At 43.1% G+C, this 22,887-nt stretch overlaps 1 protein-coding gene across 4 annotated transcripts in view; it reads left to right on the plus strand.

Annotated features, from left to right (window-relative positions):
* The first annotated feature begins 10,718 nt into the window (after positions 1-10,718).
* The window catches only part of pou2f3 (POU class 2 homeobox 3), a 30,424-nt gene continuing 18,255 nt past the window's right edge, over positions 10,719-22,887 (plus strand). For all 4 annotated transcript variants that reach the window (XM_078533419.1, XM_078533428.1, XM_078533438.1 and 1 more), the window contains exons 1-2: positions 10,719-10,985; positions 11,094-11,183. In XM_078533419.1, coding sequence (XP_078389545.1) covers positions 11,117-11,183 — 67 coding nt within the window. In that variant the 5' untranslated portion in view covers positions 10,719-10,985; positions 11,094-11,116. The remainder of the gene's footprint in view (positions 10,986-11,093; positions 11,184-22,887) is intronic.

Genomic DNA, 22,887 nt, shown 5'->3' on the forward strand with positions numbered 1-22,887 from the left:
AACACAGTGGTTTGTGTACAGGTAAAGCAGGAAGAATCAGTGAAAGGTAAAGAAGTGGGAATGTGTTCACAATTTACCCAAGAAGAAGCAGGTTGCAGAAATGTTTAAAGATTTTGTATATGAAGGGGAAGTCTTTCCATGTGTACAAGGTGGAGTAGCTAAAGATATTAACATTTTAAGAGACACAGGGGCTAGTCAATCCTTAATGTTATAGGATAGTGATATGTGTTGTTCAGAGGGGATATTGCAGGAACAGGTATGCTAAACCTATTCCATTGTGGAAGGTAAATTTAAAGAGTAAGTGGAAAACAGGTGAGGTGATTATTGGAGTAGTGGAAAAAATGTTAATTGCAAGGGTTCAGTTTATTTTAGGTTATGATATAGCTGGATCACAGATGTGGGTAATGCCTATGGTAGTTGGCATAGGTATAGGTGTTTTCAATAGAAGTGTTGCAGAAAGAGCATCCTGGATTAAATCAGATTGTGTGGTAACTAGATCACAAGCTCACAGGTTGAAACATGAAGAAGAGGAAGTTAAAAGACTGGGAAAAGGTGTTAAAGTTCAATTGTGACACTGTCTTTGATAAGATTGTTCAGGGAAAAAGAATGGAAGAGAATGCAGTTCAGGTGTTTCACTCAAGGCAGTTGGTAGAGTTACAGCAAAAGGATCTACGCAAAGGATCCATCCAGTTATATCAGACAGCTTGCTCAGAAACAGGGGCAGAATGTATTCCAGAATGTTATTACCTTAAGGGTCACATGTTACTGAGAAAATGGTGACACTATCAGGTTTCAGCAGATGAAGAATGGATGGAAGTGCATCAGATTGTTATACCATTTGGATATAGAAATGAGATACTGAGAATAGCTCATGAAATTCCAACTGAGGGCCATTTAGGAATTAGAAAGACACAGACAAAATTACAAAAACATTTTTATTGGTCTGGATTGCATAGATATGTAGTCAAATTCTGTAGAACATGTCACACATGTCAGGTGATAGAGAAACCACAATCAGTGATTAAACAAACATCTTTAATTCCAATTCAAGCATTTGCGGAACCTTTTACTAGGGTCATCGTTGATTGTGCAAGGCCATTCCCTAAGACTAAAAGTGGAAATCAGTACTTAGTGACAATAATGGATGTGTCTACAGGATTTCCTGAAGCGATACCTTTGAGGAATATTACAACAAAGAGAATTGTGGAAGAGTTGACTAAATGTTTTACAAGATATGGTTTACCAAAAGAAATACAGTCAGATCAGGATTCAAATTTCATGTCACAGCTTTTAAGGAAGTAATGAACCATTTGGGGATAAAACGATTTAAGTCAACAGTTTACCATCCTGAGTCACAAGAGGCTTTGGAAAGATAGCATCAAACTTTAAAAATCATGATGAGGGTGTGTAGTCAGGGCTATCCACAGGATCGGGGTGGGGAGTTCCATTCTTGTTATTTGCAATTGGGGACGTTCCTAATGCATCGACTGGATTTAGCTCTTTTGAATTAGTCTATGGTCTGAGGTAAGGGCATCGCTGAAATTGATTCATGAGAAATTAGTGGGTCAAAATTTGGAAATTACTCTCCTGGATTATGTATCAAACTTCAGAGAAAGGTTGAACAGAGCATGTGAGTTAGCTAGGGGACATTTAAAGATATCACAGCAAGTGATGAAAGTGAAGGCAGATAGGAGAGCCACAGCTTGTAGTTTTGATGCTAGAGAAAAAGTGTTAGTTTTGTTACCAGTATCGGGCGACTCGTTAAAGGCAATGTTTAGTAGGCCTTACAGGATTGAAAAGAAACTGAGTGAAGTAAATTACTTAATAAATACTTCAGATAGAAGAAAGAAGCAGAGGGTATGCCATATAAATATGCTTAAAGAGTATTTTAACAGGTAAGAGGACCAAAAGGAGGTATTAGTGGTGGTAGATAAGGAGAAAGAGGTAGAAATAAAGGACTCTGAAATTGATTTTCCTCTAATCAAATTGGATAATGAGGGGCTACTTTATTTAAATTTATTTAAAAATTTAAATGTGATGTTGAGTTACCTTCCAGACAAGTGTCAAGAGTGATTTGGAGAAATTATTGCAGTCACACAAAACTATTTGTAGGAAAAGCTGGGGAAGACAAATTTAGCTACACATGATGTTGGTGTAGAAGGTTCATCTTCAATAAGGCAACATCCTTATAGATTAAATCCAGCAAAGTTATCTCAAGTACGGAAAGAAATTGAATTCATGCTTCAAAATTACAGCATTGAGTCTGGCTGCAGTAATTGGAGTTCACCTATTGTGATGGCCCCGAAACCAGATGGAACACAAAGACTGTGGGCAGAATTTTGCCCTTGATGGGCAGGCGGGCAGCCGAGCGCCGCCACCGAAACGGGCCCCGCCACCATTTTAAATGCGTGTCACCCAACAGGAAGCGCTATGCGCTTCCTGTGCGGGCGGGCAGCGGGGGGAGGATTCCCCAGCTGCCAGAGTGCGCTCTTTTGCGCATGCGCATGAAAGAGCGCACATCTCCCTGAGGCAAAGTGCTGCCTCAGGGAGATCGCTGAAAGGCAGTGAAATTTTAAAAATAGAAAAATTTAAAAATCATTAACATGTCCCCCTCATGTGAAAATGCCGCACAAGATGGGACATGTTAATGAAATGCACAAAAACTTTATTACAATTTTTAAAATCCGATATCAAACCTCATCCCGCCACTGGATGAGGTTTGTAAAAAAATCACTTACCCGCCCGCCAGTTGGGCCCATGCGCTGAGCCAAAGTTCGCACGGGCCCCTCAAAATCCTGGTCGATTGGAGAATTAATGGCCTTAACAAGGCCTTTAATTAATGGCAGGCGCGCATCCCACTGCATCACGCCCGCCGACCGAAATATTGGGATACCGCGCGCTGACGTCAGGACGCTCGTGCAACGTCAGCGTGCGACATTTTAAGCGCTGGCGTGCAGACTCCACCACCCGCACGCCAGCCAGAAGATTCAGCCCTGTGTATGGATTATTGAAAGGTGAATGCAGTTACAAAAGTGGATTCATATCCTATACCATGGTTGGAAGATCGCATTGAGAAAGTGGGACAATCAAGGTTTATCACAAAGATTGACTTGCTGAGAGGATATTGGCAAGTATTATCAGAGAGAACAAAGGAGATATCGGCTTTTGTGATGCCAGGTGGACCATATCAGTTTAAAGTCATGCTGTTTGGTATGAAAAATGTACCCACAACATTTCGAAGACTGACAAACAAAGTAATTGCAGGACTGAGCATTTGTGCTGTTTATATCGATGACTTGATAGTTTTCAATCAAACGTGGGAACAGAACAAGAAGTTTCAATCGACACAGGAGTGTCAGAAGGCATTTGACAGTTTGAAAACTGTATTGACTACAACACCAGTTTTGACAGTATCCAGTTATGCCAAGCAATTTAAGTTGGCATTGACACAAGTGATATAGGCATTGGGGCCATACTGTTGCAAGAAGATGAAACTGGAATTGAGAAACCAAAAGGATATTTTTCATGGAAGTTGAACAGAGAAAATATTCAACGATCGAAAAGGAGACTCTGGTGTTAGCATTGCAGCATTTCGAGGTTTATGTTGCAAACAATTCATCAGAAATAATTGTTTATACAGACCACAATCCTTTGAAGTCTCTGGACAGATTTGGAGACCAAAGTGAAAGGCTGTTCAGATGGAGCTTATTACTGCAACCATTTGTCCTACAGATTATACATGTAGCTGGACGAGAAAATCTAATTGCAGATGCATTGTTGAGAGTTTAAAGCTCAAATGGAAATTGGACATTTAAAACCTAGACTCTGGACTGAAATGACTACTGCTGATACCAAGGATTTGTACATATATTGTTATGTTAATGCATGCATCTGGTAATGTAATAGTGTGAGTATATAGATAAGTATAGTAGGTAGTATAAAATGGATTAAGAAAATGAAGCCGTATTTTTAAATTATGACAGTTCATTTTGCCATGTGGAGGGAGGTGTCATGAAGGTATAATAATTTACATAATATTTTTCTGGTTTATTGTAAAGTAGGTTTATGGAGGTTGTGTTGTTCTGCCTGTGTGTGTGATTTAATTACATTTTGTAGCCAAGCAGACTGCAAGTTGAAGTTATCAAAAGAAGTAAGGTGTAGAAGTGTCTTTAATATGCTAATGAGTAAACATGGTCGGGGTCTTATCGTGTAAGGTGTAAAGGAAATTTGCATTTTTAGATAGATGAAGGGGGATTTGAATTTCAGAGAGGTTAATGAGAATAGTAGCAACAAGAAAAGATTTGTATTTTGAGAAAGGTAAAAGTTCCAAAGACTATGGAAACAATGGAATTTACATATTAAAAAGGGAGAAACATATATAAAGGAGAATGAGGCTAAGTGTGAGGGGAAGGCATTGCAAGATCTAGCAGAAGTGCAAGAAGCCTCCAGTATTTGTGCATAAATCTGTTGTCTACAGAAATTGATGCTGGAGAGAGTCATTTTGAATTCCACTGTCCAGGGTATTGTGTTAGTTTGCTGGATCTGTTTAAAATCTAATATCTATTTTGGACTGTTGCCTTAAAGGGGGTGTAACTGGGAACCAGGTAATTAGGGATTTTAGGAGTTGTTATAGTAGTAATTTGTAGTTCTATGTATGTGCTTGAAATCCTCACTTTTGTTAATAAATATTTTAATTTTAGTTTTTTTTTAAAAAATCTCTAAAGTCTTGGTGGGCTTATTACTGCTGAATTCAGTGCATCTTGAAATAAATACAAATTGCAAAACCATTGTGGCAGCACAATCAAGTTTCCCTCGTGGATTTGATCTGCCTGGCGCACATCATCTGCTGCATCATAACAATGCCTCACAGGTTCCCTTGGAAAGAACCAGAGACAAAGAAATTGAGCACTGTGGTCACCTTCAAAGCGACTGGTAGGGAATATCCTCCAACTCTACATGGTGTCAGGTCTTTACAAAGAATTTGGCATATGTGATGTACCAGATCTCGGGACAAGCATAGGCATGCATAGCATTGCCTCTTACTCATTTGTAAATAGGAGACTCTTCTACGATAAACCTACGATGGGTCTGGCACGTTGTCCTCATTGTCTGGGTCTTTCCTCCTGACCCTCATTTCATGCTTTGGCTCCACTTCACCGTGTCCCTCCTGCTGGAGCTGCACACGGAGTCACCTCTCCCTCCTTCACCTCTTCCATTGCATTAGGACCCTGACAAAGGCAGCATTGAGCCCTGGATCCATATGTGCTTTTGCCTTCTCTCAGAAAGGAAACTTTGAAGACATTAATGATTCAAGGGGCAAGAAAGTGAAGCTCAGAAGATGACACGTTTGGAGACTGTAAGGGTCCAAAGTTTTTCCTGCCCTACTTGCATGTTGACTGATGCTGCCTTGTCCCTGAGACACTAGCACACACGTCGAGGTGACCAAGATGGCATCGCAGAGATGTAACATCTTGAGCCCTACATGAGATACTAAAGTTTAATTGAGATGAGTGACCCAACCTAGCTTTGTGCTCCAATCTCTGATGTGGCTATTAATATCCAGTCAGTTTTTTAAATTCATTTACAGGATGTAGGCATTGCTGGCTAGGCCAGCATTTATTTCCCATCCCTAATTGCCCTTAAGAAGGTGGTGGTGAGCTGCCTTCTTGAACCACTGCAGTCCATGAGGTGTAGGTACACCCACAGTGCTGATAGGGAGGGAGTTCCAGGATTTTGACCCAGCGACAGTGAAGGAACGGCGATATATTTCCAAGTCAGGATGGTGAGTGACTTGGAAGGGAACTTCCAGGTGGTGGTATTCCCATGTATCTGTTGTGAATAGATGCCCCTTGGCTCATTAGAAGTGTCAAATCTGGTGAACAGGTGACAGGTCTTCGCTATTGCTTGCATTTCCAAATTCTACATTCCTACATGTTACTCTTGAGATGCAGTGACTGTGATGTGAAGCCTCTGAGTTCTGAGTAGCCCTTTAACAGTGCTAATGAAGCCATTGGCTTTCAGTGGCTTTCATGTCAAGGAGGTCTTCCTCCTTTCTTTCTAAGCAGACTCCTGTTCACTCCTGTGGCAACAAACGGTTAGCGGGCGATCCCAGAAAGGACCCCTTGTGTTCGCCCTTCCCCCTCAGTGCCATTCCACAGTCTTCCTTCCCCTTTGCCCACCTTGTGTTTACCAACCCCACCCTCGCCTCACAGTCCACCCTCGGTTGAAGCGCTAGTTTCTGAAAGTGGAGGCCTGCATTAGTGCCACACACAGTGGTGTTCCCTCGGGACAATGTAGGCAAAGAGCAGGAGCAGACCAACCCTACAGCCCCAGCAGAGTGGCGTTCATCGCAACAAGACCGGCTCAGGGCTATGGCTGGTAGGCTATGGATGTTCCACTCACCTCGAAGTTACCAGTGAACTGAGGTCTGACTTGTGCAGGTCAGCGCTTTTCAAATGGGTTTGAGGCTGATGTAATTTCCCACAAGATTGGAAGATGTGACACGATTCTGGCGAGCAGCTGGTTTAATGACCGTTCATGAGATGTTAATGAATGCAAATGGCGCTCACAGCACTAGTGTGAGATAACCGACCTGCCATAAACCGGCCATCAGGAGAACTGCAAGCTGTTTTTACAACGGTGGGTTTCTGACTTGTTGCCTACCGCTGGATTCTCCTCTCCCGCCCACCACAAAACCCACCCCGAGCACGATGGGAAAATTCCACCCATAATCTCCAGGCACAGATGTGATTGTGAAGTCATGACAACTGTATGTCTTGAGAAGGCATAAGGTGAAACCACAGAGGGAGGGAATGTGTCAGCGAAAACCAGCTATAGAAAGGGAGTGGCTAGCATTAGAGGGGTTAAGGGTGAAATAAAATAGACTGAATAATGATCAGAGCGTAGGAATTTAACATTTAGGAGCAGGAGTAGGTATATTATTAACATTAGGTGAGTGTGAGGATGGAACTGTTTGGGTAGAGGAGGCAAATCAATATTAAATCAATATGTTGGAAAACCTGAAACAGGGCTGTGAATGCAAATCAACTCCCTGAGGTACTCATGGATTGTTTAGTCACACAATATGTGAGGCATTTTGTAGAGCGAGACTGTGTTCAATTTGCTTTTTAGCAACTTGCTAGAGCCAAACCAGAGATTATTAACCCGGAGATCAGTTATCCAAGATCCAGTAATCGGAGTATTGGTCCAGAATTTAAGAAGCCAAGGCCACAAAGAACAATGGGATCAGGAATCTGGGGTTAGGGATATTGATAGAGAAAATTACAAAGAGACATTAATAGATCAAAAGTGTGGGTGAAGGATTCCAATTCATAAATGTGAGGTCATCCATTTTGAATCAAAAAAGCCAAGGGGGAGGGGCTGGTCAATGGGTGGGGAGGGGGCTGGGCCCTGGGTGGGGTCTGGGGCTCGGTGGAGAAGCTGGGCCTGATGGGGGTGGGGGGAAGATGGGGGAGGGTATGTGTGGAAAGGTAAGGACTGCAACCGTTTGATGCAATTGGTTTATGCCAATGTTTAGGCTCCACATGGCCCTCCAGCCACCTCAGTCTGGTCTCCATATTATAAAAATGTAGAGGAGAAGATGTAAAACAAATATTTACTAGGATGATATCAGAATTGAGAGGTTATATCTATCAGCAAAGATTAAACACACTGGGGCTGTTTTCCCTAGAAAAATGAAGTTTAAGGGGTGGCTAGATAGAGACTTTAATATTAATAAAGGATTTGTTAGGGGTCACATAGAGAAGATGTTTCTGTTTGTTGGGGAGACCAGAACTAACAGGCCATTAATATAAGATAGTCACTAATAAATCCAACAGGAAATTCGGAAGAAACTTTTTTTTACCAAGAGGGGTGAGAATATGGAAGATGAACTCATTATGGCAATGGTTGAGATGAATAGTATAGGTGCATTTAAAGGGGAAGCTAGATAAACATGAGAGGGAATTGTACAGAAGGATATGCTGATGGGGTGAGAAAAGGTTCAGCATTGAACCTGTTGAGTTATATGGCCTGTTTCCGATTGTAAATACTTTGTTATACTTCGTAAGGAGTATTGGCAGTGCACTCAGTGCAGTCCCACTAAAGTTCTAAACAACAAGTTCGATATAACTTGTGGGGGAATCTAGAATGAAGAGGCACAGTTTCAGAATAAGGGGCCTCCCATTTAAGATGGAGATGAGAATGAATTTCTTCTCTAAAAAGGTTGTTAATCTTTGGAATTCAAAGAGAATAGCAGATGCTGGTCATTGAATATATTCAAGGCTGAGTTAGATAGCTTTTTGATCAAGAAGGGAGGGTTGGGGGGGGTGGGATCAGGCAGGAAAGTGGAGTTGAGGCCACAGTCAGGTCAGCCAAGATCTTATTGAATGACAGCGCAGGCTTGAGGGGCCGAATGGTTGCTATGTAACTTCTCTTTTCAATTCTATACCTCTAGAAATTAACCCCTGCATTATTTTTACATAAATGATTTGAGCTGCCGGAGGAGCAGAGTATGGCTGGGACTCAGGAAGGGTAGATGGTGTCTTATCTGTGAGAGAAGTGACTACTCCAGAGACCTGAAGATCTGTGAGAGAAGAGGCTACTCCAGCTCTGAAGAAGTGTCATGCGGACTCGAAACGTTAACTCTGTTTTTCTCCCCACAGATACTGTTAGACCTGCTGAGTTTTTCCAGCATTTCTGATTTTACTCCAGAGACCTAACCAAGTTCAAATGATGTTATATTGGTGCCATCTCTAAGCTACGTGAAAGAGGGACTGCTAGCTGAAAACAAGTACAGAGTTAAAATGACAAGACTTCAGCCATTGGTCAGTTAAACATAGTCACATCATTGTAATTGGAGGCAAAATGCATAGATTTTGGACATTAGAGATGCAGAAGGATATTTACCAAATTAGTCCTAGGGAGAGAAGTCATTAGATCCTTAGAGCAGATAAGTTTGAGGGGTGATTTGAAAGGTGTTTAAAATAAGGAAGGCTATTGATAAAGAAAATAAGAAAATGTTTGCAATGGCAGGAGAGTTGGTAACCAGAGGAAAGGGTTTTAAACTAATTGAATGATGAGGAGATCCTTTTTACACAGTGAGTTGTTGTGATCTGGAATGTGCTGCCTGTGGAAGCAGATTCAATATTTATTCTTTCATGGGATGAGAGTGTCACTGGCAAGGCCAGCATTTGTTGCCCATCCCTAATTGCACTTGAACTGAATGGCTTTGTAGGCCATTTCAGAGGGCAGTTAAGAGTCAACCACACTACTATGAGTCTGGAGTCACATGTAGGCCAGGCCAGGTAAGGACAGCAGATTTCCTTCCCTAAAGGACATTAGTAATTTCAAAAGATCAGAATAATTTATACTGCAGGAGAAAACAGTGCTGATTGGTTGGCAAGTCGATTCTGATTGGCTGAGGTGTTGTCATGGAGAAAGCAATGAGGAACTATAGGTTCCCCAGGCAATTCTTAAAAGGTGCAAGGCTTGAACATATTTCTTTTGTTTGCAGAGGATGGGTCCCTAAGCATGAATGTATTTTGCTTCTAGCAAGCATAAATGAAGCATGTTACAAGCTCAACTGATCATCTTAAATGAGTTGTTAGTGCAGCTATTAGCTCACTCAGAATTGTTCGGCAAGTGTTGTCCAACCAATTCAACACCCTTTTCTCCTGTAGTATAAACTGTTGCATTGTTTGAAATTTGGTATTCTTGCATTTGTCCTGATGAGTGCAAGGTGAAAAGCTTCAGCAACATGTCTCTCCTTTCAGCAATAATCAAGTTCTGTAACACCAAGTGACTGGTATTCTGTAAGTGAAAGGAGGAAAAGCAGGACACAGGGACTGATTGGATAGCTCCTGTTTAAAATCCCAGCTGAAGAATCTGGAAATTACAAATTTGTAGTTCAAATTAAAAAGTGCAGCAAATGAAAGTTTGTAATATCTTGTTTCAATTCTGTGAAGCTGTTTTGTAACTGCTCCTGTGTTTCAGGGAGTGTGTGGAACTGATGTGTCGTTTTTTTGTTCAACTTAGTCTTTAAGAAGGTCAAAGAACCAGCACATACGTGGCGGACCGAATGGCCTCTTTCAGTATCATTCTATGATTTGCACATTGAAGAAGTTGCATGAAGAGCGTTGATTGTATCATTCGGAGTGTGGCTGCAGTCAGGCTACTGCTAGGCCAGGATTGGGGCTGTCACTGGTGACGTTATGTAGAATAGTTGCTTCTATTTTCGAGCATCTCCCTCACTGGTGGGGAGTTCGAGTCCCAGTTTCTGCTAAAGCTGAAAGTTTGTCTAAATTTGGGCTCCAGCCGATTCCCGAGAGGAAAAATCTTTATATCCAAAAATCGGATGTGATATTGAGTCCTGAACACATGAATCAATGATTGTTGGTTCTCAAATGCCTTTAATGAGAAATTTGCAGCAGGTTTTATATGAACAACTAAAGCTGCTGATGCGATGGTTGGAATATAACCCGCCCCAAATACAGGGCAGCACCTTCACTCAATACTAGCCTTTGAATTCTTAGTTATAAATAACAAAGTTAAAAGGTAATTCTGTTTATTCAGTGCTGGTAGTTGTTGAGTTAAACAAATTAAGGAGGATGAGTTGGCTCCGGCTGCACAAGCTCTGATGATGATATGCAAATAATTCTTGTCAGGCACCCGAACTCACACCGAGCGAAACTGTCAAAAGCAACTGCGACCCACCTGCAGCGACTCAGGGAATCCAAATTTGCCTAAATTATACCGAACTCTTAACTGCCTCTCACCTGCCGCTTCAGCGGGGAGTAAGTAGGTTATTTTTTAAAAAGAGGACCAGAAATGAGGGACTATGTGGAGAGACTGTTAGATCTTTCCTGGTGAGTTGGAGAGTTCGGCCCGAGTTAAGCAAGGTCATTATTGCTGAACATTTTACTCATTAGGAAGGGGAAAAGTCTATTCATCTACGTACCTGAAGTGAGTTTCTGTTGTGTTTGAAGGTAAGAGTAGGAGCAAGAAGGAGAATGAATGATTCATTGATTCTGTCATGTTATTACCCATTTGATGGCTTCATTTTACTGGCTGTTTCTGTGTTTTATTAAAATCAGCTGTTTCCTTTCGCGACTGGAGGATGAGTGTCGGCACAAATAAATCATCGGATGTTAGAACTGGTGTCTCGCAGCAACACGAGCGAACAGGTAAAAGCGTTTGGAACTTAAACTTTGTATGTAGGTTATGCACCTCGCTTGTTGTGAATCAGTTTTACAATAGATGAGTCACTAATTGTTTTTACAGCAAGTGTCCTGAATAGAGACAAGTCACAGCCGTTAATCTGGTATCTAACTATTTCCATCAATGATTTAATTTCCATCCTCGGAAATAGTCTCTTCAGAATGGAACAGAATTCATTAATCTTCCGAGAGAGAGTGACCACTTTATTACTCTAAAATGTGATGCACTCCATGGCCTGTCAGCCTTCAGAGGGCCGTTACTAGCAGTTTACCGGCACAGCTATTCCTTTATAAGCTGTTTATCATCAATGACCAGAACAGCAGAAGTTGTTTGAAGAAATCCCTGTCAATGTTTGCAGTATTTTGGGGGGGGTGCGCGGCAGGAAATGTAGCTGCCCCTTTTCAATCTCTCTCTTCGGGTTTAGACTAGTCCCAACACCCAGAGTTTACAGGATGAAAGGCGGTCCCAGATCCCACTGGGGTTTATTGGGGGTTGAGATTGAGGTTTGAATCTGAGTGAATCGATGTACTGGATTAAATTGAAATGATCCTTTACCCGTCCTGCTGCTATTGGCTGTAACAATGTCCGCCATGAACCCTCTTCTCTCCTATTTTGGTTACATTTGTTGGTGACCCTGTGCTGTCCCGGTCTCAAACACTCCTTGTGAAATGATGGAACCTGTGGGTCATTCTTGTTGTTTTCTATGAGAATAACGAGTGTTTCCTGACACTGCTGTAACATTCAGCAGTCACCTGGCGTGTGAAGAGTTAAAGAGGATGTGAAACTCCTGAGGAAGGACAACTCTCTCTAACCAGAGTGTTCCTCACTCCCTCACCTGGCTGCACTTTCCCGGAGGCTGTGGACAGACTATTGTCCTGGTTACTGTTTGATTCAGTCTCGGTGTGAAATTGGGAATTGGCTGTCGGGACACGCGATTTGCTATCTTCACCTAAACCCCTATCGGCCGCGCTTCCCTTGCCCAGGTCTCTCTGGCCACCTCTCGGTGCCTCCCTCTCCTGTTGTGAGCACTGACCATTCCTCCGGGGAGAGGGGAGATCGGGTCTGCTCGCTTCATTCTTTCCCGGGTATTCGGGACATTGTCATTGGTCAGCACACTGGGCAGAAGCAGCCAGTGGGGAGTCTCTGAGACACCGAGTCACAGGATTGGAGCGGAAAGTAAAGTTGCTGCAGCGCTCACACTGCGGGAAAGTGCTGCTTTATGTAGTTGCGGGTAATATTGTGAGGGTCTCCCTCTATTCCAGGCAATTGGAAGGATTTGGGTGCTTCTGGTAATAGCGGCTTGAAGGCTGACAGACCATGGGGTGCATCACAGTCAGTCTAACCTGACTTTAGCTGATATTGAACCATGCAGCCTCCAGCGGGTTAATTTGGAGCAGGATACCCCTCTCGCTGCCTCTTCAAGCTCCGAGTGGAACCCAGCGTGACTGACTCAGACCCCCCGCAGTTTGCGCTCCTGTTCAGCAATTTCATACCTGTTACCCCATTAACAGCACCTATATCAAAGGCCAGTCACTCAACCTCTCGGAGCTCTCTGAAGGGTCATTCAGACCCGAAACCTTAACTCTGTTTCTCTCTCTCCACAAATGCTGTCAGACCTGCTGAGTTTTTCCAGCATTTTTTTGTTTTTATTCCAGAATCCTTCATAAGCCTGAAGGCCTCTGTCAGCTCACCCAGTTCTCCAACTGCAGCCTGAATAAAGCCTTGTCCAAGGCTGACCAGGAATTCTAAGTTGACATTTTGATGTTAGGGGCTGTAGACTGAGTCTCTGTTGGCCAGGCTGTGCAGTCAGGATTTCCAGAGATATTTTCCAACATGTTGATGGATAAGCTGGAAGACAGCTGCACACTAGATTGATAGAATATAAATAATCTCGGAATGGAAACCACATGACAGTATCACAGAATCTTTACAGTGTAGAAGGAGGCCATTCGGCCCATCGAGTCTGCACTGACTCTCTGAAAGAGCATTCCACCTAGTCCCACTCCCCTGCTTTATCCCTGTAACCTTGCACATTCTCTCTTTTCATGTAGCAATCCAATTCCCTTTTGAATACCTCAATCGAACCTGCCTCCACCACCCTCTCAGGAAGTTTGTTCCAGACTCCAGCCACCCTCTGGGTGAAAAAGTTTTCCTCACATCACATTTACTCCTTTTGCCAATTATTTTGAATCTGTGCCCTCTAGTTCTTGATGTTCTCTTGTGTGGGAACAGTTTCTCACTAATTACGCTGTCCATACCCCTCAGGATCTTTAACACTCTGTCAAGTCTACTCTCAGCCTTCTTTTCTCCAAGGAAACCAGTCCCAACCTCTCAAATCTATCCTCATAACTACAGTTCTTCATCACTGGAATCATTCTTGTGAATCTCCTCTGTACTCTCTCCAACATCTTCACATGCTTCCTCAAGTATGGCACCCAGAACTGGATGCAGTACTCCAGAGGCCTAACTAGTGTCTTGTACAAATTCAACATCTGGTGCAATAATTAACTAGTCACTGACAGACTCCAATTAATGCAGGATTGTTAACTGTATATAGAATTAACTTGAGAACACTTGGGAACATAGGAGCAGGAGTAGGTAATTTGGCCCTTCAAGCCTGCTCATGGTTGATCTTCTATCTCAACGCTATCTTCCCGCACAATCCACGTATTCCTGAATGTCATTGGTACCTAGAGATCTATCAACCTCTGCTTTCAACATACTCAATGATTGAGCCTCCACAGCCTTCTGGGGCAAAGAATTCCAAAGATTCACTGCCCTCTAACTGAAGAAATTCCTCCTATCTCCATCCTAAATGGTCTACCTCTATTCTGTGTCCCTGGTTCTAGACAACCCCCTCCCCTCCCAACCAAGAGAAACATCCTTCCACATCTACTCTGTCAAGCTCTGTAAGAATTTTGTACACTTTAGTGAGATCACCTCTCATTATTCTAAACTCTAGAGAATACAGGCCCAATCTCCTCCATCTCTCCTTCTAGGACAATCCTGCCATCCCTGGGATTAGTCTGGTGAAGCTTCATTGCACTCCCTCTAAGGCCAGTATACCCTTAGGAAAGGAGACCAAAAATGTACACAATACTCCAGGTGTGGTTTCACCAAGGCTCTATACAACTGCAACAAGATTTCTTTATTCCTTTACTCAAATCCCCTTGCAATAAAGGCCAACATATCATTTGCCTTCCTAATTGCTTGCTGCACCTGCATGTTAGCTTTCAGTGACTTAAGAACAAGAACAACCAGGTCTCCTTGGACATCAACACTTCCCAATCTCTCCCCATTTAAGAAATCCTCTGCATTTCCACCAAACCTGCCTGCTGTTGGTTAGACAGGTGATAGGGATGATTGGGGAGTCTGGAATGTTGACTGAAAGTTGAAGTTGATATGATTTCAGAGCAAGGGTAAACCATTCAGTCCCTCGAGCCTGCTCCACTATTCGATAAGATTATGGTTGATCTGATTGTGGCTTCTACTTCCTGTCTACCCCTATACTGTTCAACTCCTTAGTCGGTCAAGAATCTATCTAACTCGGCCTCAACCCAGCCTCCACTGCTCTCTGGGGAAGATAATTCCAAAGACTAACAACCCTCTGAGATTAAAAAAAATTCTCCTCATCTCTGTCTTAAATGGGAGAGCTCTTATTTTTAAACTGCGTCCCCTAGTTCTAGTCTCTCCCAAAAGGGGAAACATCCTCTCAGCATCCACCCTGTCAAGTCCCCTCAGGATCTTATGTTTCAATAAGATCACCTCTCATTTGTCTAAAATCTAATGGATACAGAACCAGAAAAAGCAAAATACTGTGGATGCTGAAAATCTGAAATGAAAACAGAAACTGATGGAAAAACTCGAGGTCTGACAGCATCTGTGGAGAGATTAACACTCCCTTTGTCTTGTGTCCATACATCTCTGTCAATCTCTCCTTAGCCCTCACCTATCACTGACCTTCTAACCTGCTCCACCCCCTTAAGCGGTAGAAATTTCATCACATTTCTACTCTTTAGCTCTGAAGGAGAGTCATACGGATTCTCTCCATAGGTACAGAACCAGCCTGCCCAATCTTTCCTCATAAGATAAACCCTTCATCATAGGAATCAGCTGAGTGAACCTTCTCTGAACTGCTTCTAATGCTATTATATCCTTAAAGTAAAGAGACAAAAATTGTACACAGTGCTCCAGATGTGGTCTCAGCAATGTCCTGTAGAGCCGTAGCAAAACGTACCTACTATTACTTTCCATTCTCCCTGCAATATGGGGAGAAGGCGGTAATGTCACTGGACTAGTAATCCAGAGGCCCAGGCTAATGTTCTGGAGACATGGTTCAAATCCCACCCTGGCAGCTGGTAGAATTTAAATTCAGTTAGTAAAATCTGCAATTATAAAGCTAGTCTCAGTAATGGTGACCATTATGAATCTGCAATTTTTGCTTGGTCTGGCTTACATGTGACTCTAGATCCACAGCTGTTCTCTGAAATGACCTAGCAAGCCACTCAGTTTAAGGATAATTAGGGATGTGCAGCAAATGCTGGCCTTGCCAGTGACACTCGCTTCTATGAAAGAATATTTTTTTTAAAATCCCATTTGATAAAGATATTCAAAATCACAAGGGATCTGGACAGAGTAGATAGGGAGAAACTGTTCCCACTCATTAGAGGATTGAGAACGAGAGGGCAAAGATTTAGAGTTATTGGCAAAAGTGATGAGAGGAAAAACTTTTTCACACAGTGAGCGGTTAAGGTCTGGAATGCTCTGCCTGAGTGTGGTGGAGGCAGTATTCAAAACAGAATTAGACTGTTATCTGAAAAGGAAGAATGTGCAGGGTTACGGGAGAAGGCAGGAGAACTGCACTAAGTGAGCTGCTCCTTTGGAGAGCTGGTGCAGACACGATAGGCCGAATGGCCTCCTGTGCTGTAACAGTTCTGTGATTCTGTGAACTGCCTTCCTAATCACCTGCTGTACAGCAACTTTTCCTGATTCAGTTCACTGACAGCACAAAACTAGGTGGGAATGTGAGCGGTGAGGAAGATGTAAAGAGGTTTCAAAGTGATTTAGACAGGTTGAGTGAGTGGGCAAATACATGGCAGATTCAGTATAACGTGGATAAGTGTGAAGTTATCCGCTTTGGTAGGAAAAACAAAATGGCAGAGTATTATTTAAATGGTGATAGATTGGGAAATAAAAACAAAAAGCTACTGCGGATGCTGGAAATCCAAAACAAAAACAAAAACAGAATTACCTGGAAAAGCTCAGCAGTTCTGTTGAAGGGTCATTAGACTCGAAACATCAACTCTTTTCTTCTCCACCGATGCTGCCAGACCTGCTGAGTTTTTCCAGGTAATTCTGTTTTTGTTTTTGTGATAGATTGGGAAATATTGATATACAAAGGGACCTGGATGTCGTTGTACACCAATCACTGAAAGCAAGCATGTAGATGCAGCAAGCAGTTAAGAAGGCAATTGGTATGTTGACCTTCATTGCGAGAGGACTTGAGTACAGGAACAAGGATGTCTTATTGCAGCTGTACAGGGCCTTGGTGAGACCACACCTGGAGTATTGTGTGCAGTTTTAGTCTCCTTACTTAAGAAAGGATATACTTGCCATAGAGGGAGTGCAGTGAAGGTTCACCAGACTGATTCCTGGGATGGCAGGATTGTCATATGAGGAGAGATTGGGCTGACTAGGCCCTGTATTCACTGGAGTTTAGAAGAATGAGAGGATCTCATTGAAACATATAAAATTCTGACAGGGCTGGACAGACTGGATGCAGGATGATGTTTCCTCTGGCTGGGGGACCTAGAACAAGGGGTCACAGTCTCAGGATATGGGGTAGACCATTTAGGACTTGAGATGAGGAGAAACATCTTTATTGAGGGTGGTGAACCTGTGGAATTCTCACCACAGAGCCCTGTGGGGGCCAAGTCACTGAATGTGTTTAAGAAGAAAATAGATAGATTTCTGGACTCTAAAGGCATCAAGGGGTCTGGGGAGAGAGCGGGTGTATGGCGTTGAGATATAGGATCAGCCACGATCATATTGAATGGCGGAACAGACTCGAAGGGCTGAATGGCCTACTCCTGCTCCTATTTTCTTTGTTTCTATGTACCAGGACAGCCAAATGTCTATGTACCTCAGAGTTCTGAATCTTTCTCCATTTAAATAACGCGCTGCTTTTCTATTCTTCCCAAAGTGGACAAGTTCACATTTTCCCACATTATACTCCGTCTGCCAAATGTTTTGCCTATTACTTAACCTATCTATAATCCTTGTGTTCTCTTCACTACTTGCCTATCTTTGCTAAATTTGCTGATGTCCTTCGGTCCCTTCATCTCAGTTCTGTCAGTCCAAGCCCATTCTCTCAATATTGGCTCAGTCCTCGGTTGGTAGGGGTGAAGGCTGGGATTGCGGGGGTACTGGGGGAGTTGGAGACTGGGGTATTTATTGTTCTTTCTCGAAAGGCCCAGTCACCGCATCCTGAATACATTGTTTTTGCTGAACTGTTCCTCATTTGCATATTTATTCGGTTATGTGAAACTAGGACTTATTTTCCTCACCTTTTTAATCACTTACTTTGTCATCTCTCCTCTCGGGGCCAGGAATACTTTACTCAGCAACTGACCAACTTCGTTTTTAATCTCGAGTTTTGACCAGCGGGGACTGTTAAACCTGTTCCGTGTCCGCAAATGGTCAGTGTCTGGTGCTACCTCCTGTTGGGGTAACTGATGCAGTCAGACCAGACACCCCCCGTCGCCACCGGACTCCCCCCCCGTCGCCACCGGACTCCCCCCCCGTCGCCGCCGGACTCCCCCCCCCCCCCGTCGCCGCCGGACTCCCCCCCACCCCCCCCGTCGCCGCCGGACTCCCCCCCCCCCGTCGCTGCCGGACTCCCCCCGTCGCCACCGGACACACCCTATCCCCACCTTTCCTGGAGTAATTAGCCTCTGATCAGCTCATTTATCAGTCAGAGGATCAAAGGACAATCTCTGAACTGGGTGACTCAGTCCTCTACATGGGTACACACACACTCCGAGGCAATGGAGAGGTTGCCATAGAGATGGGCTGCGGCTGATTTGCATTTTTCTAACTAATTTTCATAGTGGAGCCTTGTGAGAAGGAAGGATTTACATACTGGAGGAGGGCAGCCTGGCCGTGTGGGAGCAAAGAGGAGCTTATTTGAAATTCAAATCGGGCACCCATCAGGACTGCAGCGTTTGTGGAGAATTAAATAACATGGAAGTAGCAGCTTTTGTTACGTTCCATTCCCCACAATAAATCCGAGCCTCCCCCCCTCCCCGGAGGCATCGCTTGTTCCCATGGCAATTAGCTATTTGGCTATGGAAGGACATTTTGCTGTCGAGTTAAATCCTCAGGTTACACACTACAGCCAGTTTGTCCCATTGGTATAGTTGGGGAACACCCCACCCCCCGTGTGGACTCAGTCCCGCTGAAGCTAATATGTGGAAACAAACTGCGCCTAGCCCTTCTCGATGTGTGTGCGGGGGTAGGAAGCTGGGGTGGGTGGGTAGGGGATGGGGGTTAGGTGGATGGCGGTGGGTGGGGTGGTAGAGAGAAAGTCACCATATTTAGCAAGTGTACCTATCAAGTGAAGGAAGGCTAGACTGGGCTATGGTGCTTTTCACAGTCAAATAGCTGCCAAACTGTGCCTGACTCATGGTACCACATCAAAGGTTATTATGAAAAGTAAAAGTGCATGGTATTGGGGGCAACAGCATGGATAGAAGATTGGCTGGCTGGCTGGCTGGCTGGCAGAAAGCAGAGAGTATGCATAAATGGGTATTTTCGGATTGGAAGGATGTGTCAAGTGGAGTCCGGCAGGGGGCTGTGTTGGGGCCTCAACATTTTACAATTTACATCAATAATTTAGATGAGGGGAGTGAAGACGTGGTAGCTAAATGTGCAGGTGACACAAAGATAGGTAGGAAGGTAGGTTCTGAAGAGGACATGAGGTTGCAGATGGATATAGATTGAGTGAATAGGCAAAGATCTGGCAAATAGAATTTAATGTGGGGAAAATGTGAAGTTGTTCACTTTGGCAGGAAGAATAAAAAGCAGAGTTTTCCTTAAATGGAGAACGGCTGCATTATTCTGAGATGCAGAGGGATCTCCGTGTTCCAGCACGAGTCACAAAAGTTTAGTATGCAGGTACAGCAAGTAATTAAGGCTAATGGAATGTTATCCTTTATTATGAGAGGGATTGAACATAAAAGTAAGGATGTTATGCTTCAGTTATACAGGGTATTGGTGAGACTGCACCTTGAATACTGTTTGCAGGTCTCCTTATTGAAGGAAGGATGTAAATGCATTGGAGGCAGTTCAGAGGAGGTTTACTAGGTTGATACCTGGAATGAGTGGGTTGTCTTATGAGGAAAGGTTGGACAGACTGGGCTTGTTTCCACTGGAGTTTAGAAGAGTGAGGGGTGATTTGATTGAAGTATATAAGATCCTGAACGGCCTCGACAAGGTGGACGTGGAAAGGATGTTTCCTCTTGTGGGTGACTCCAGAACTAGGGGGCACTGTTTTAAAATTAGGGGTCACCCTTTTAGGACAGAGATGAGGAGAAATTTTTTTTCTCTGATGGTTGTGACTTGAAATCTCTGCTTCAGGTGGTGGAAGTGGGGTCATTGAATATTTTAAAGGCAGAGGTAAATAGATTCTTGTTAGGCAAGGGAATCAAAGGTTATCAGGGGTAGTTGGAAATGTGGAATTCAGCCATTGAATGGCGGAGCAGGCTCCAGGGGCTGTATAGTCTACTCCTGTTCCTATTTCTTATGTGTGATTTTGTGGAAGATAGCTGGAGAAAGGGGACAATACAGCACAGAAGGAGATTGGGCTCGTTTGTGTGGACTCTTTGCAAGAGCAATTTAGTAGTCTCCACTCGCCCACCTTTTTCCCTCTGGTCCTACAATTTTTTTGTTCAGATAATCCAGTTTCCCTTTTTGAAAGCTAAGATTGAACCTGCAGCTTGTCCAGCCCACCACCCAACCACAATCAGGCAGTGCATTCCAGATCCTAACCACATGCCATTCAAAAAGGATTTTCTTTATATTGCCTTTGGTTCTTTTGCCATTCAGCCTCTACTTCTTGACCCTCTTTGACCCTTCTACCAACAAGGAACAGTTTCTGCCTGACGATTCTGTTCAGAACCCTCATGTTTTTGAATGCATTTATCAAATCGTCCTTCAACTTTCTTTAAGGAGAACAGTCTCAACTTCTCCAATCTATCCACGTAACTGAAGTCCCTGATCCCTGAAACTATTCTCGTGAAACTTATCTGCACTCTCTCCAATGCCTTTGCATCCTTCCAAAAGTGTGGTGCTTGGGGTTGGACACACCAATCGAGTTGAGACCAAACTAGTGTTTTATAAAGGGTCGTCATTTCCTTGCTTTTGTATTCTATGACTCTATTTTTAAAGAGACATCTTATAAAAGATCTCTATGCCTCATTAACTGCTTTTTCAACCTTCTGTACAACTTCAATGATTTCATACACCCCTGGATCGCTCTTGTCATACATCACTTTTGAAATTGTAGCCCTTGTTATATATTGCCTCTCCACATACTTCCTATCAAAATGAATCACCACACTTTTCTCTGCATCAAATTCATTTGCCACTTGTCTGCCCATTCCACCAACCTGTCATGTTCTTGTGAAGTCTATCACTCTCTTCCTCACAGTTCACAATATTTCCAAGTTTTGTCATCTGCAAATTTTGAAATTATGCCCTGCCCACCCAAGTCTAGGTCATTAATATAGATCAAGAAAAGCAGTTGCCCTAATGCTGATCCCTTGGGAACTCCACTATATAATTTCTTCCAGTCTGATGAACAACTGTTCACCACTACTGTCACTCAGGCAAAATATTGTATCTATGCTGCCACTTTCCCTTTTATTCCATAGGCTTTATCTTTGCTGACAAGCTTGTTATGTGGCACAATATCAAACACATTTTGGAAATCCAAGCACACCAAATCAACCTTTATTACCCTCATCAAAAAAACTTACTCAATCAGGTTAGTTAAAAACAATTTGTCCTGAACCAAAGCAGAAAATGCTGGAAAAACTCAGCAGGTCTGGCAGCTTCTGTGGGGAGAGAAACAGAACTAATGTTTCAAGAGCTCTGAAGAAGAGTCACACAGACTCAAAACATTAACCCTGTTTCTGTCTCCACAGAGGCTGTCAGACCTGCTGAGTTTTTCCAGCATGTTCTGTTTTTATTTCTGATTTCCAGCATCCGCAGTATTTTGTTTTTGTCCTGAACAAATCTGTGCTCGATTCTCTTAATTAGTCCACCTGGTACAAGTGACTATTAATAAGGATTATTGTTTCTAAAAGCTTTCCCACTATTGAGGTTACACTGACTGGCCTGTAGTTGCTCCCTTTTTGAACGAGGGTGTATGATTTCCAATTCTCCAGTATTCTGGTACCACTCCTGTTTCTAGGGAGAATTGGAAGATTATGGTCATTTGCTCCTGCAATTTTCACCCTTACTTCTCTGTGTCCTGGCATTGAGTCTGATCTGGTCCTGATGGCTTAACAACTTTTGAGTTCTGCCAGCCTTTCTATACCTCCTTTATCAATTTTTAGCCCACCCAGTGTCTCAGGTACTTCCTCCTTCACTTTTGGCAGCATCTTCCTTGGTAAAAGCAGATGCAAAGCACTTATTTAGTACCTCCTCCATGCATTAAATCCCTTTTTAGATCTCTAATTGACCTTACCCCTTTTTGCCACCCTTCCACTATTTATATGCCTATAAGGTTGCTTTTGGATTCCCTTTTATGTTAGCTGCCAATCTCTTCTCATGCTTTCTCTTTGCTTCTCATTACTTTTTTCATTTTCCTCTCTGAACTTTGTATATACAGCCTAGGTTTTGCTTGTTTTATCAATCTGACATCTGTCACATGCACCTTTTTTCTGCTTCATCTAACTCTCTACCTCTTGTATCCAGGGAGCTCTGTCTTTGTTTGTCCTACTGCTCCTTTTTGAGAATATACCTTGACTAGGTACAATCTAGTCATTAGAGGCAGCCCATTGTTTTATTGCAGTTTTGCATGCCAATCTTTGATTCCAATTTATCTGGGCCAGGTCTGTTCTTGCCCCACTGATATTAGCCCTCCCCCAGTTAATTACTTTTACTCTGGATTATTCCTTGTTCTTCCTGAACTAGTTTAAACCTTATGCTATGATCATTGTTTGTAAATGTTCCCTTCTGATATTTGATCCACTTGACTCCACCTCATTTCCCCGAGAACCAGATCCAGGAATGATTCCTTCCTCATTTGGCTGGAAACACATTAATCTTGAATATTCTCCTGACCTTAGAAACGCTTCTACCTCTCTTCATTATCCAGTCTATATTTGGGTAGCTAAAATCCATTATAACAACTCTCTTTGCGCATCTCTGTAATTAAGAAAAAATTGTTCCTCTGTTTTTCCCACTAGTGGCCTATAGAATACACCCATCAGTGTAATGGCATCTCTCTCTCTCTCTTCTTGGCTCCAAGCGCGTAGTTTCATCTTGACCCCCCTAGCACATCCTCTCTCTCTCTCTCTCTCTCCAGCACTGTAAGTTCTTAATCAATACAGACACCCCTCCTCCCTTCTTTCCTGAACACCTTGCATCCAGGGATACTTAGTA

The sequence above is a fragment of the Cetorhinus maximus genome, chromosome 2 (assembly GCF_964194155.1).
Source record: "Cetorhinus maximus chromosome 2, sCetMax3.hap1.1, whole genome shotgun sequence".
NCBI classification, from domain to species: domain Eukaryota; kingdom Metazoa; phylum Chordata; class Chondrichthyes; order Lamniformes; family Cetorhinidae; genus Cetorhinus; species Cetorhinus maximus.